Source organism: Lissotriton helveticus, chromosome 2_1 (genome assembly GCF_964261635.1).
Source record: "Lissotriton helveticus chromosome 2_1, aLisHel1.1, whole genome shotgun sequence".
In the NCBI taxonomy this organism is placed as follows: Eukaryota; Metazoa; Chordata; class Amphibia; order Caudata; family Salamandridae; genus Lissotriton; species Lissotriton helveticus.
Window position 1 is genome coordinate 1,986,224,604 of NC_136059.1, and position 13,974 is coordinate 1,986,238,577.

The 13,974-nt window shown below is 44.8% G+C and overlaps 1 protein-coding gene across 2 annotated transcripts in view; it reads left to right on the forward strand.

The window, feature by feature from the left end:
- The window catches only part of FHDC1 (FH2 domain containing 1), a 111,552-nt gene that overhangs the window by 80,344 nt on the left and 17,234 nt on the right, over positions 1–13,974 (forward strand). For both annotated transcript variants that reach the window (XM_078676939.1, XM_078676940.1), the window contains 6 exons: positions 412–497; positions 599–699; positions 1,373–1,443; positions 1,532–1,639; positions 4,650–4,720; positions 10,943–11,060. In XM_078676939.1, the coding sequence (XP_078533065.1) occupies positions 412–497; positions 599–699; positions 1,373–1,443; positions 1,532–1,639; positions 4,650–4,720; positions 10,943–11,060 (555 nt within the window). The remainder of the gene's footprint in view (positions 1–411; positions 498–598; positions 700–1,372; positions 1,444–1,531; positions 1,640–4,649; positions 4,721–10,942; positions 11,061–13,974) is intronic.

Consider the following 13,974-nt stretch of genomic DNA (forward strand, 5'->3'; position numbering starts at 1 on the left):
TGGGCATAACCACTGTGGCAGAACCCTTCTTGAAGGTTAACTTTGCTGAGCGCATATTCAGTTTATAATTCTGAGTTTTCAAAGATGGGCCTGTTAATGCTCATTTGTAGAAACTTAGAAAAAAATTGTGTTATTTTGGCTAGTTTTTTCTTCAATTTTGCCAAGATCTTTATTGTGCCAGTGTCATGGAACTGACGTTCTGAGCTTGAAAAAATGGCTCATAAAAAAGATTTGCAAATTTTTTGTTTTCTTTTGTTTTTCAAATCTGAGCGCTGTCTTGTACGCTAGGCTGACTTTTGGCAGTTATCCGGTGTTTTTGCAAAATTATTCCTTTATTGTGCCTTGTTGTGAGCTGTTTTCTCCCTTATGTTTATGTTCCTTAATATTTTTCCTTATTCCATCTCTCTTTAGGCTAAGATACTGAAGGCCTTCAATGGGGACCTTTCTAAATTGTCACTGGCCGACTCCTTCATGTGCTTACTTATACATGTGCCAAAGTAAGTCATTTGATCCTGTTTTTGTTCGAAGTCTGGCAATAAATCTGTTTGCATCAGGCGCTCTCACAGTGATCTGTTTCATTTGTTTGTGTGTTTTACAGCTATTCCCTCCGAATTGAAGCGATGGTGCTAAAGAAGGAATTTGCGCCTTCGCTCTCCTCTCTGAACGAGCAGATGTCGGTGATCCGGGTTGCCATGCGAGGTAAGCAAGCTCTGGCCAACCTTTGCCCACGTTGGCTAGCTTAGCTGGTCAAGGACCGTGTTTGCAGAAGCAGTTTTTCCTCTGAATTTTCTGGTTTTCCGTCTCCATTCCCACTCCCCAATGCTATGGGTGTTTATTCTTGTTCATCTTCTCCACGAGGCCGTGTGCTGATGGCCAGAGGTATCAAAGGGCGCTTGTGTGGGTGGCGAGGAGAGGAGGTGGAGGGCCTGAAAGCTGGACCCAGCTTCATGTTTAAAAGTTCATTTAACACAGTCCCTTTATTCAGCACCATGCCCTGTTCCCTAATTTGAGTCTACAGACATAAATCCTGCGGTGCACGAATGCGCCATGAACATAGACGGTGGAGCTTGGAAAATGCCTTCTTCAAGCGGCCTCTTATTCATTGAGGCCCATTCATTTTCTTTCTATAGCTCCGAATTGTTGCGCCGGGTGTTTTGTGAGCTTTGATGGTTGCCCTGGTTATAGGTTGCTCACCAGACCAAGAGCTAAACACAGGGTTCCGTTTTGATGTATGCAATAGGATTTGTAATTTTTTCTCTCATAGCTCTTCTATTCCTTTAAAAAAATTGTTAAACTATGCAGTGTAGCCTTTAGTCAAATTAAGAAATCTTGGATTAATATGCTTTATATCCTCTTTTTCTCTGCACTCCAGAACTAATGACGTGTGAGCAGCTTCATTCCATATTGTACCTTGTTCTTCAGGCTGGCAATATCATGAACGCAGTGAGTATCTCTTTTCAGTACTGCATGGAGCTCCTTGTTTGCTTCACCAAGCCCTCCTCTGAAGGCGCCTTGTCTCTCTTCCCCTCAGGGAGGCTATGCTGGCAACGCTGTTGGCTTCAAGTTGTCGTCCTTGCTGAAGCTGGCAGACACAAAAGCGAACAAGCCTGGAATGAATCTGCTCCATTTTGTTGCTTTGGTAAGTAATTGTAGGGAGGAGTTCTTTTTGTGAGTATGCACACTCTTTATGAATTGTAATAAGCCTTCTTCAGCCGCGGGGAGAATGTTGGGAGTATGGTTTTTTACAGTGGCTTGGATCTAAAAACGGTTTCAAGTTTGTTTTAATGCCCTGTAGCTTGAGAGAAGCGACCGCCTTGCCCAAATTTAATTTGGTAGATCATTCAAGTGTGCACAGGTGAATTCTACAGTTGGGTGAACACTTGGCAGAGAGAGCTGCACATTTCCAAGCTTCTCATTTTGACACCTTGTGATGGAATAGAACACCGTTTAATTGCAGACCTGGTTGTAGCATGTGAAGACCGTGCATTCTAGCGTCACCAACTGTGCAGTGATTTGAGCACTTCCTGCTTTTGCTATATACCCAATTATTCAGCTTGAATAGTTGGAATAATTATTCATCCAATATTTTTTGGTGTGATTATCCACATCTTAGAACTGTTCCCAAATTGTGGATCCACGAGGTGGGCAAACTGCACAGATGCATGTACATCAAATGTTGCCTTCTGTGGATAGCAAGATGAGCTGGAGGGTTTGCCTGGACAGTATAGAAGCGCATGCACCTTAAAACATTATATAAACAACATTGGGTACTGATGGACATCATCCCTGTGAAGACCTGCTGACTGACAGTACTCGTTCTTTGTACATCTGAGGTCAGGGTACTGGGTACTAACTGCTGTGGGCCATGTAAGAAGTATGTGTGGGCCCTCGCCCCTCAAGCCTTGCACAGTGCAGCAATTCCTTGCAAGTGTCTGCTTTGTCTGGTCATCGGCCCACGTTCTAGTCTCCGTCCACTACAGTATCACTGTGGGCAATGCCTTTATGAATGATGCACTGTTGATTTGGTAATCTGTCCGGAAACATTGTCTCCATAGCTGGTCTGTAATCGAAGTTTGTGAAAATTAGCACGCTTGACACCAAGGTTTGGTCCTGGCCTGCGATTGCCAATCTGGTTTTAGATGCCTGGACGGCTGAGCGAGCACCTGTTGGCAGTGTGTATCTGTCGTCAGTATTCTGTTGAGCATGGCCTATCTTCACAGCAGTGGAAGAGGGCACTTTTATGACTTAAGCTTTTCTTTTTTTTTTTTGTATGCTATCAGCCGTGATGTATTGTCAGCTCCCTCATTTCTGTGGCTTTGCATTGAAAAATATGCACGCTGTCTCCTCTTCTGCTCCCGGTGTGTGATCATCGCTCCGGTATACAACTGCCTTTGGTAGAGACCAGAGTGTCTGTCTGGGTACAGAAAGTCACATTCCTTCCAGGTCTGGTCCATCTGAAAGTCTAGAGAGCAAGGACCTGGTCTAGTGCTTTCTAAATACCACACACTCAAACCAAAATGTTAAGAAGGAACAGTGCCCATAAACTCCCGTTGGGTGGATTTTCGGTGGTTCCTTTTCTTGTAGTACCGCTTAATCACGGTGCAAATTACTCTGAAGCTCTATCGAATATAGCCTTAGCTCGCCCATTCAAAGCACAGGGCTGATAATCTGCAGTGAACACCTCTTTAGAGCAGTGACATTTCATATGTGCAAAAGGAGGTGCTTCGTGCACCTATTTAAATATTTGTGATAGGAGATGCCTGCATAAATTACTCTTCGCCACTTTCTGTATAAAAGCCAATAAAAAAGGGTAGGATCCTTCGAACTGCATAGACCCCTAGGTCCTAATGTTCCAATGCACAAATCAATATGATGCTTCCAGAAGCCGGGCAAAGACGCACACAATCAATAAGGATTTTTAAATTTCTGTGAGTCAGATTTAAGTGTGGCTTTTTAAACTATACTTGGTTTTAGACTCCATAATAATACGGCATTCCACAGACAGTTTCCAAGGAATCTTTAGTATTTCTGAATTAATGTGATTTAGCTGCTAAAAGATTGCTTAATCTAGATATTTATTCGATTGAATGGTTAAATTGCGAAAAAATATTTTAAGTAAGTTGTTGGTCGTGACCACACAGTTGCAGCAGTTTTTTCTTTCATTACTGGCATGTATCTTTTCCTGTTCTCTTAAAACATACATAGCCTGCCACAGTCTGGACGTGAATTGATACCTGGATTCAAGTTGTGGAAGAAGCCTGTTGCGTGGTCAGAGTTATGTGTTTGTCACAACAAGTGTAATTGTGCCGCTCTGGGATACACTATAGTTCGACACAATGCTTTTACAAATAGTTGTGTTAAAATCGTTTTCAGACACAGCTGGCTACTGACATTTAGCTGCATCAACTATGTAAAACCTTAGACACCGATTGTAGCAAGGGTAATCCCAAATTCTGCCCAACAGCTTTCTGAGATCAACACGACCTCTAGTTCACATTCGTAAAGCACATTAACTTAAAGCTCACTTGTTTGTCGCAAATGTTTGAGAACCACCTCCTGTAAACTTGAGCTCGCTTGTCAGTTCGACTAGCTATACATTAGGCACTAGTCATGAGTTGTGTGATTCTTGGCACATCATTTACCTCCTCGTGCCTCAAAATTACAATGTAAAATATACATTTTTTAAATGTGTGCGTGTCTCCTATTCCAACCATGTTTACTAGCTGGTTTGTGTGAACTGGACGCAGTCAGGACCCGAAGGCCATGCTGTTGGATGTTCAGCAACAGCTGGATAGCCCTTCAGTTTTAAAGTAGTTTGCTCCACAACAAAGACATAAAAGAAAAGACAAATACGGCAAAAAAAGCCTACAACGAAATTGTAAAGTTTTAGATTTGTTTGTTTGTTGCAGCTGCTCTCAATGCCACGAATGAAAGCGTTTAGTACTTAACCATACCATGCTTGAATAACCATCTTGTGAACGTTTGTTTGACACTATTCACTATCTCGTTTTGTTTGTAGGCTTTTGGTCCTACAGTGGTTCAGTTATTTGAGTGAACAGCACTATCCCAAAAGGTTTTCTTTACTATTACCTGCTTGTGGATGAGAATCCCGAGGTGCATATCGTTAAGCGTACCTTTGTGTGTTGCAGGAGGCCCAGAAGAAAGATGCCGCTCTACTGAGTTTTTCGGAGAAGATCCAGCATGTCCAGGATGCCGCCAGGTAATCAAAGAGCCTTCCCCTCTACCTCAAAGAACTTACTGTGTGACTTTAAACTGGAATGTGGGACGTTGCAAAGATGTGTTTCCATTTCGTTCTGTGTAGAATCTTTGCAGTGTTATCAGGTTTTGATGCTTTCCCACGATTGGGTCCACATAGTGACTTTAGCGATAATGTGCCACAAAAGGTAAGCTTGCAGAGCAAAATCCCACAGGCATTTGCCATTGTGGACACAAAAGTGTTGCAAAAGTGAAACTTGCAGGTTAAGTCAGCCTATATATTTCAATTTTTGACTGGTTTGAGCTGTGTGAATTGTCTTGTAATTCCCTGAAATACTCTGGATGGGCAAAGGTGAACTAAAAAGTTTGTGTAGGTTGGAAATCAGAATCTTGGCTGGTGTGTTGAAAAAGTGTGTATATACGTACATGTGTGTGTGTGTTTATATACATTTGTATACATATGTGTATATATCTATAATCTCGTCTCCAAAAGAATATCCAACACATTGCGTAACATTTATTATTTATTATTGTGTGCAAGTCATGTTAACCTGATATCACAATCAATACAGAATCCGAAAACATATACCGCAACGATTGCATGTCATCACGTAATACAACCCAAATGGGCATCCTCAATATACTGCTGTGTACTGCGACGGCCCCCCAAAGTTGAAAGTCACCAATCTAACAAATCCTCATGCCCTGTATGGGCTAGGTGTCAGATTAAGGAATAATTGAGGTGCCGCCCTATTATTATGCTCTATATGGGCTTGCATAGATCCATATTCTATGGTCCCCGTAATACTAACATGTTACTCTAAAAACACTCAGATGGCACACTCTATGAAATCAGAAGTGAAACACTCCTCCTTCCTTAAAATCCAAGCAAGTCCTTGATTATTTAATTAGATAATAGAAAATTGGAAAATAAGGGAAAGCAAACAACAATTAATGTACACTCAAATACATTGATATGGAAGTTAGTACCACATTAACTTCTCATCACAGTCTATAATGTCCTAATTAGTCAGGTTACAGATGTACTTCTAGCTCTTCTCTGCCATTCAGACCCACTGGAGTTTTTATTTGCAAGTCTCTGATATATCTGGATTCGAGCATGTTAGCTTTAAGCACTCTATACCCCCCTCTCACATCTGGTGGCACATGATCTATACAGAAGACTCTTAAAAGACTCCTGTTGCTCTGACGATGGGATTCAAAACCTCATGCTACTGGATAGGTATCATCTTTGTGTGTTCTAACCCTCTGATGTTCAAGGATGCACATCTTTGTAGGATGTATAGTGCCCCGTATATATTTCAATTGGCAAGGACATGCTAGACAGACTGTATAAGATATTCGATAAAGCAGGAGTTTGACCCTCCCAAGGAGCAAAGCCTTTTCACCCCAGCTCCGCTTGTATTCTTCCACGAGTGCTCGTTTTTGAAAACTGCAGGATACTGGGGGGTAGGAAAGGGTTTTTTCTAGCACACAACATTGAAATGAACTGTGCTGGCATTTCTGAATTGGGAGCACACAAATGAAGCACCTGATTTGTAAATTCTGAAGTGTGTTGGAAACAAATGCATTAATATTAGAAAAAGAAATGAATACACTATATGATGCCATTTCCATGTTATCATTTGTGTGCTGTATAGTTTTGTTAGTAAAACTGTATGTCTGTGCAAATGTAATTGCCATTTCAATTGAAAATGTGTTGTCTTTAATGGCAGTGTGTTACCACACTGTGCATATTCGACTCTACACCACTGCACTCTACTCTCCGCCGCTCTACTGCATGCCAATGCACTCTTCACCACTGCACTTTACAGCACTCCAGTCTATTCTGCACAACTCCACTCTATGCAACACTGCAATCTACTACACCTCACTCTATGCCAATATGCTGTGCTAATGCACTTTACTCTGTAACACTGAACTCTATGCCTCTGCTCTGTGCGCCAATCCAATGTACTCCACTACTAATCTATGCCACTGCACTCTACACCACTTTGCTTTATGCCATTCTACTCTACCCCACTGCACCACTTTGCTTTATGCCATTCTACTCTACCCCACTGCACTCTGCTATTTCACCCTACTCTGAAACAATCTTCTCTACCCCACTGCACTCTATGCCGTGCTACTCTGTGCCAATGCACTCTACATTCAATGCCTCTACTCTATGCCACTGCACTTTATGCCAATGTACTCTGCTCTGCATCACTGCACTCAACACCACTGCATTCTACACCACTCCACACCGCTTTGCCATTCTACTATGCACCGCTTTGCCATTCTACTATGCACCGCTTTGCCATTCTACTATGCACCGCTTTGCCATTCTACTATGCACCGCCTTGCCACTCTACTCTGCATCGCTTTGCCACTAGACTCTGCCCCGCTGCACTCTACTCTGCCCCGCTGCACTCTACTCTGCCCCGCTGCACTCTACTCTGCCCCGCTGCACTCTACTCTGCCCCGCTGCACTCTACTCTGCCCCGCTGCACTCTACTCTGCCCCGCTGCACTCTACTCTGCCCCGCTGCACTCTACTCTGCCCCGCTGCACTCTACTCTGCCCCGCTGCACTCTACTCTGCCCCGCTGCACTCTACTCTGCCCCGCTGCACTCTACTCTGCCCCGCTGCACTCTACTCTGCCCCGCTGCACTCTACTCTGCCCCGCTGCACTCTACTCTGCCCCGCTGCACTCTACTCTGCCCCGCTGCACTCTACTCTGCCCCGCTGCACTCTACTCTGCCCCGCTGCACTCTACTCTGCCCCGCTGCACTCTACTCTGCCCCGCTGCACTCTACTCTGCCCCGCTGCACTCTACTCTGCCCCGCTGCACTCTACTCTGCCCCGCTGCACTCTACTCTGCCCCGCTGCACTCTACTCTGCCCCGCTGCACTCTACTCTGCCCCGCTGCACTCTACTCTGCCCCGCTGCACTCTACTCTGCCCCGCTGCACTCTACTCTGCCCCGCTGCACTCTACTCTGCCCCGCTGCACTCTACTCTGCCCCGCTGCACTCTACTCTGCCCCGCTGCACTCTACTCTGCCCCGCTGCACTCTACTCTGCCCCGCTGCACTCTACTCTGCCCCGCTGCACTCTACTCTGCCCCGCTGCACTCTACTCTGCCCGCTGCACTCTACTCTGCCCCGCTGCACTCTACTCTGCCCCGCTGCACTCTACTCTGCCCCGCTGCACTCTACTCTGCCCCGCTGCACTCTACTCTGCCCCGCTGCACTCTACTCTGCCCCGCTGCACTCTACTCTGCCCCGCTGCACTCTACTCTGCCCCGCTGCACTCTGCCATTTCACCCTACTCTGAAACAATCTTCTCTACGCCACTGCACTCTACTCTGCCCCACTGCACTCTGCCATTTCACCCTACTCTGAAACAATCTTCTCTACGCCACTGCACTCTACGCTGTGCTACTCTGTGCCAATGCACTCTACATTCAATGCCTCTACTCTATGCCACTGCACTTTATGCCAATGTACTCTGCTCTGCATCACTGCACTCAACAACACTGCATTCTACACCACTCCACACCGCTTTGCCATTCTACTATGCACCGCTTAGCCATTCTACTATGCACTGCTTTGCCACTCTACTCTGCATCGCTTTGCCACTAGATTCTGCCTCGCTGCACTCTACTCGGCCCCGCTGCACTCTACTCGGCCCCGCTGCACTCTACTTGGCCCCGCTGCACTCTACTTGGCCCCGCTGCACTCTACTCGGCCCCGCTGCACTCTACTCGGCCCCGCTGCACTCTACTCGGCCCCGCTGCACTCTACTCGGCCCGCTGCACTCTACTCGGCCCCGCTGCACTCTACTCGGCCCCGCTGCACTCTACTCGGCCCCGCTGCACTCTACTCGGCCCCGCTGCACTCTACTCGGCCCCGCTGCACTCTACTCGGCCCCGCTGCACTCTACTCGGCCCCGCTGCACTCTACTCGGCCCCGCTGCACTCTACTCGGCCCCGCTGCACTCTACTCGGCCCCGCTGCACTCTACTCGGCCCCGCTGCACTCTACTCGGCCCCGCTGCACTCTACTCGGCCCCGCTGCACTCTACTCGGCCCCGCTGCACTCTACTCGGCCCCGCTGCACTCTACTCGGCCCCGCTGCACTCTACTCGGCCCCGCTGCACTCTACTCGGCCCCGCTGCACTCTACTCGGCCCCGCTGCACTCTACTCGGCCCCGCTGCACTCTGACACTGTTCTGTAACACTAAATTCTATGCCAATGCACTCTACCCCACTCTACTCTGCATCACTTCACTCTATGCCACTGGACTCTGCAGCACGCCATGGCATTTTAGGGGCCACGGCATTCTAGGTCATTGCACTCTCCTACACCATATTCTACTCTGCACCACTCTACACCACTGCGCACTACTCTAGATCACAGCATTCTACTATGCAGCACTCTAATCTGTACTTGATGCCACTGCACTCAACATCACTATACTCTGAAACACTCTACGCCAATGCTCTCTAAACCTGTCCACTCTACAAGACTCCATGCCACAGCATTTTCCTCTGCAGAAATCTATGCCACTGCACTCTGTCACTACACTGTGCTCTGCACCACTGTACTCCACTCTGTCACTCTACTCAACACCACTCTACTCTACCCCACTCTATAGAACACCACTACTCTACTACTTTATGCCACTGCACTCTACGCCACTGCACTCTGCCGCTCTACATCTCTGCACTCTACGCCACTCTACATCTCTGCACTCTACGCCACTCTACATCCTGACACACTATTCTGCAACATTGCATTTTTGCCACCCTACTCTGCATCACTCCATGCCACTGTACTCTGCAGCACTGCACACCACTACATTATATGGCACGGTTCTACTCTGTGCCACTCTACGCGACTCTACTCCATGCCACTGCACTCTACTATGCAACACATATGCCACTGCATTCTACTACGCTGTATTTACGCAGCTGAAATCCATGCCACTGCACTCTTTCCCTCAATACTCTGCAACACTCTAGGCAATGCACTCTACACCAGTCCACTCTACGCCTCTCGACTGTAGGCCACACTACGCAACTTCACTCTCTGCTGCTCCATTCTGCCACTAGAATGCACAACACTCTATGCCACTCCACAATATCCTACTCCATTCTTCACCATTCTACTCTACAACGCTCCAAGCCACTATCCTCTATGCCACTAACATTTAGCCATGTTAAATAGAAGCCACACTGGTGTACAGCATGGCTAAAAGACTTTGACAAAGCCAGTAGCTCTTGCGTAGCTTATTCCTATTGGCTTTGGCAATTCATGTTTAATAACCTGCTATTGATAGGAAAGGAGTGTAATGCTTCCCTGTGTAATATGAAGTGATCATACAAGGATGTTGGAAGCAAGGTATGCACACAAATGATCGGCACCTGTGATTGACCAGTGGGCATTTATATAACGCCCTCATTGAGACCCTTCTCATTTGCCCCCCTGCCCCTTGTAGCGCTAATAGCAATTCTCATCTTACTTGTCTAACTGCTATTCTCATTTGTCCTGCAGGTGGTCCCATTTTCTGTGCTCTAATTGGGTTGACCAACCAGATATTTTAATTGTCAACTTTTCAATTTCATTTTTATATTTCTTTTTGTTTTAACTTTACGAGCCTTTGTTAAAATTCCGATGAAAGAACTGCATTGTCTTCCAGGCCTCGTCCCACTCTCTCCTTTGTCTGCCCAATTTCCATGCCCTACATTGTCTTCCTGCTGTCTGTTCCCTCCACTGTTAGCCGGCCTCTCCCTCTCGACCCCTTAATTAACCCCCCCACCACCTTAATTACCTGGCCTTTCTAGCTCGGGCCCATTCGGCCGGAGTCCCCAAGATGAATATTGCGTTTGATAAAATGTTAGAAAAATAGGTTTTGACCAAATTATTTTTTGCTCTAAGCAGTTATCAATTATATGTACCAACTTGTTACTTAAAATCTGACACGTATTTTCTATATCCATGACCTTCAACTAAGTATCTCCTGTGCGTTAGTAATGTGTACAGAGTTCATGGTGTAGGTGAACGCTTGCTTTCCGCGTGCTTTCTTGGATGATTTACCAAGAAGGTGGTGCTCATGTTTGAATTTTCTGCTTCAACAACTCGGCATTATGAAGCACATCTGGCCACACCAAAGTGTACTCATTATTCAAGGTGCTGTGACTTATTTCTGTTCCTGTGTTCTTAGGTTATCCATCGATAACATCGAGGTGGAGTTAAGCTCTCTGTCCACGAAGACCACTTCTCTGAAGGACAATGTCAGCAAGGATCCTGAGCTATTGCAACAAATAGAAGAGTTCCTCCAGGTATGAGCAATAAAGTTATTAAGTATTAACATTGGAAAGACCAACTGGTATTTTGACATTTAAATTGCTCTCGAGTGTAGCCTTCATTTTTTTTCTTAATGTAAAGTGTCTGTATAATAAATAATTATACAAGAAAAAAATGTGTTTTAGCGGTTGGGAATTCCTCTGGCAAGTATTGCATTCAATGCCCTAGGCTGAACAGTGGCTCGCGATGATATGCTCGAATTCTTGATTTTTCTTTGCTGAGCGTGTCAGTTGTTAAATTAATAGCCACTGGGTAGGCCCTTTCTGCCCAAAAGAGATTGAAAGTTTAATAGGTCAGTTTTGGCTCTTCCACCTATTTTCTGGTGGTATTGGTGAACATAGAGAACGTCAGACTTGCTTCTGAGTTACTCTATGCAGTTCTGAAGGTGGTTTATTGTATATTTATTTTTGCATATAGTTGGGTATTACCCATAATCGGAGTGACCGAACCAAGGCAATTGTCATCATTTCTGCAGTTTAATTTTTACTGGTGTTCATTCAGTTTGCATACATAAGAAATCTTAGAAAAGGGATTAAACAGACTGAAGACGTAAAATTGGATCCTGGGAGATGAAAGGAGGTACATATACTGGATTCATTGGCAATCTAATGAAAAAGTTGAACACATTTTCCTCACTCTTAAAATGGATCAAATTAAAGGCTTGTCCGAGCTTCAAAATGTGTGGATAGTCATTTCCATCAAATTTCTTTCAGGTCCGTTATTTGTACTCTAGATAGGTGTTGTCCTTTAAGAAATAAGCAGCCCAGCATGCATAAAGTTTAGTAAATCTTTGGCATGTAAGCTACTTTTGTGCTAGTGAAGGGCCTGTTTTTCGTTTTGCTTTGAGTAGAAAGGTTTACATACACAGTAAGCAACCATTTGCTTCAGTTGTCAAAATGTCTCTCTCTGCCCACTGTTGATCTTACACTAAAGGTATATTACTATGAAAGGGATAAAAAAAGGAAATCTAAAATCATGCATTCTGGCTTTAATGTATAATTTTGTCGCAGCCCATGCAGTGTTTCGGCTTGTAAGGTTATATTCATGAGCCACCGGATAGGACAGCTGCCAGACATTGAAGCATCTGTAGTTTGTGGTATGTCTTTCTTTTCAGAGGAAAGGTTAGTTTAATAGAGATTTGCTTCAAGAAATGCATGTACCAGTGTCCAAAACAATCGTTGTCAGTGAAAGAAGTAAAGAGTGCCTCTTGCAGGTAAATTCCCATCTTCACAGATGATATTTAAAACGGTAAACAACCCTGACCATTAAACAGTCACCCCTCATGTTACAACGACTGCATTGTAACAACGCATACCATTACCCCACAAGTTGTAACGACGACTTGCAGAGGGGGGGAGAAGGTGTTGGATTTAAAATCCAACACCTTCCCTACTGTCCGCACAGACTGGAATTGAAATAGGAAATTATACTATTCCAACATCCAGCGCCCCCCTCCACAAGTTGTTGTTACGACTTGCAGGATAATGGTATGCGTGGTTACAACGCGGTGACGGGCAGCGGAAAAAAGAGGCATATTAATTTAAAACCTATGTGTATTTGCTCTAATCTAAGTCAAAGGATTGATCAGTGCTCTTAGCAGATACTTGTTATTTTGCAATTGAAACTGTAGTCCTCCATATCCTACTGTCATGAAATCTTTGCAACCTGGTTTTTGGTGTCAGAACCGTTTACTGTCTTCCCAAATCGTGTGCAAAAAAGGCCGCTGATAAGCCACCATGGAAGGACTCATTTTTTAGACCACATGTTTGCAGGCAAACACAAGCTCTTGTATAAGTTTGTAGAGACTCACATTGTGCACTTTTTTAATTCAGGTCTGCCTCTTGCGCTGTGCTTGGCATTGAATGCTCTGTCCACCTGATACTCTTAATCTGGTTCAGGGACTATACAAAGATGTTTGGTGCTCCAGAAGGAAAATACATTTTACCACCTAGGTGTTTCCCTGACATGTGATCAAAGGGTGCTTTTCATAAAATTCGCCTTAGGCATGCACCTGCCCTGATCAGGTTCATTAGATATGTTAATGTGTCCCGGACTGGTTTAGCTTCTTCAAATCCACCCATTTGATCTGAGTAACACGATTCTGATTTAATGTGGTCTGTCTTCACTGGGCATATGACATGAATCTTTAGTTCCTCTTTGTCATTGAGGGTGCGAGCATTTATTTTCTGCTGTGCACTCAAAAGGTTCCGTTTTCACCGTCTGTCTAATGACACTGGGGCACTCGTGAACTCTGAAATTTATAGTGGCTAGAAAGCATTTGTCAAAGTCTGAATGATAGTGACCTTGCTTGCTCGATTGCTCTACACTCGTTGTTCCTCATTGATACACACTGTACATTTTATCTACTGTGTGGGAGAGTGGCAGAAAGCATTTCTAACAGGCTAATTTCTTAACATTGTGTCCTGCATGCAATAGCCACATCATAATAGGAGTCCTGGCTGAACATCAGATTACGTTTTAATTTGCCTTTGTTACAAGGAGACTGTAGAGATTCTATCTGCTACTTGATGTAATTTTTTTTCTCCCACATTTGTTGATTATGAATGGTTGGAGTGTTTGGCTTAGGAAAACCTAAAAGTAATTGATGACATGCATGAATTAACCTCAACCATGGTAATTACTCAGGACCACATTGCAGTCCTTTGTGATGTGTGCCCACTGTGCTACTCCATACAGAACCAGTCAGACCTGATCTTTCATATGAAAAAGTATGATATTTCATAAAGAAAGCAGCAGAATTTGCTATATTCTTTGTAAAAAAAAGTGAAATCACTTGTGGATCAGGTCATTCATCCTACCCCTCCAGAGGAGCGCAAATCCTTAGCCATTTGACAGAACTTTGACCCCATCTCTGAAGATGCCCTCCTC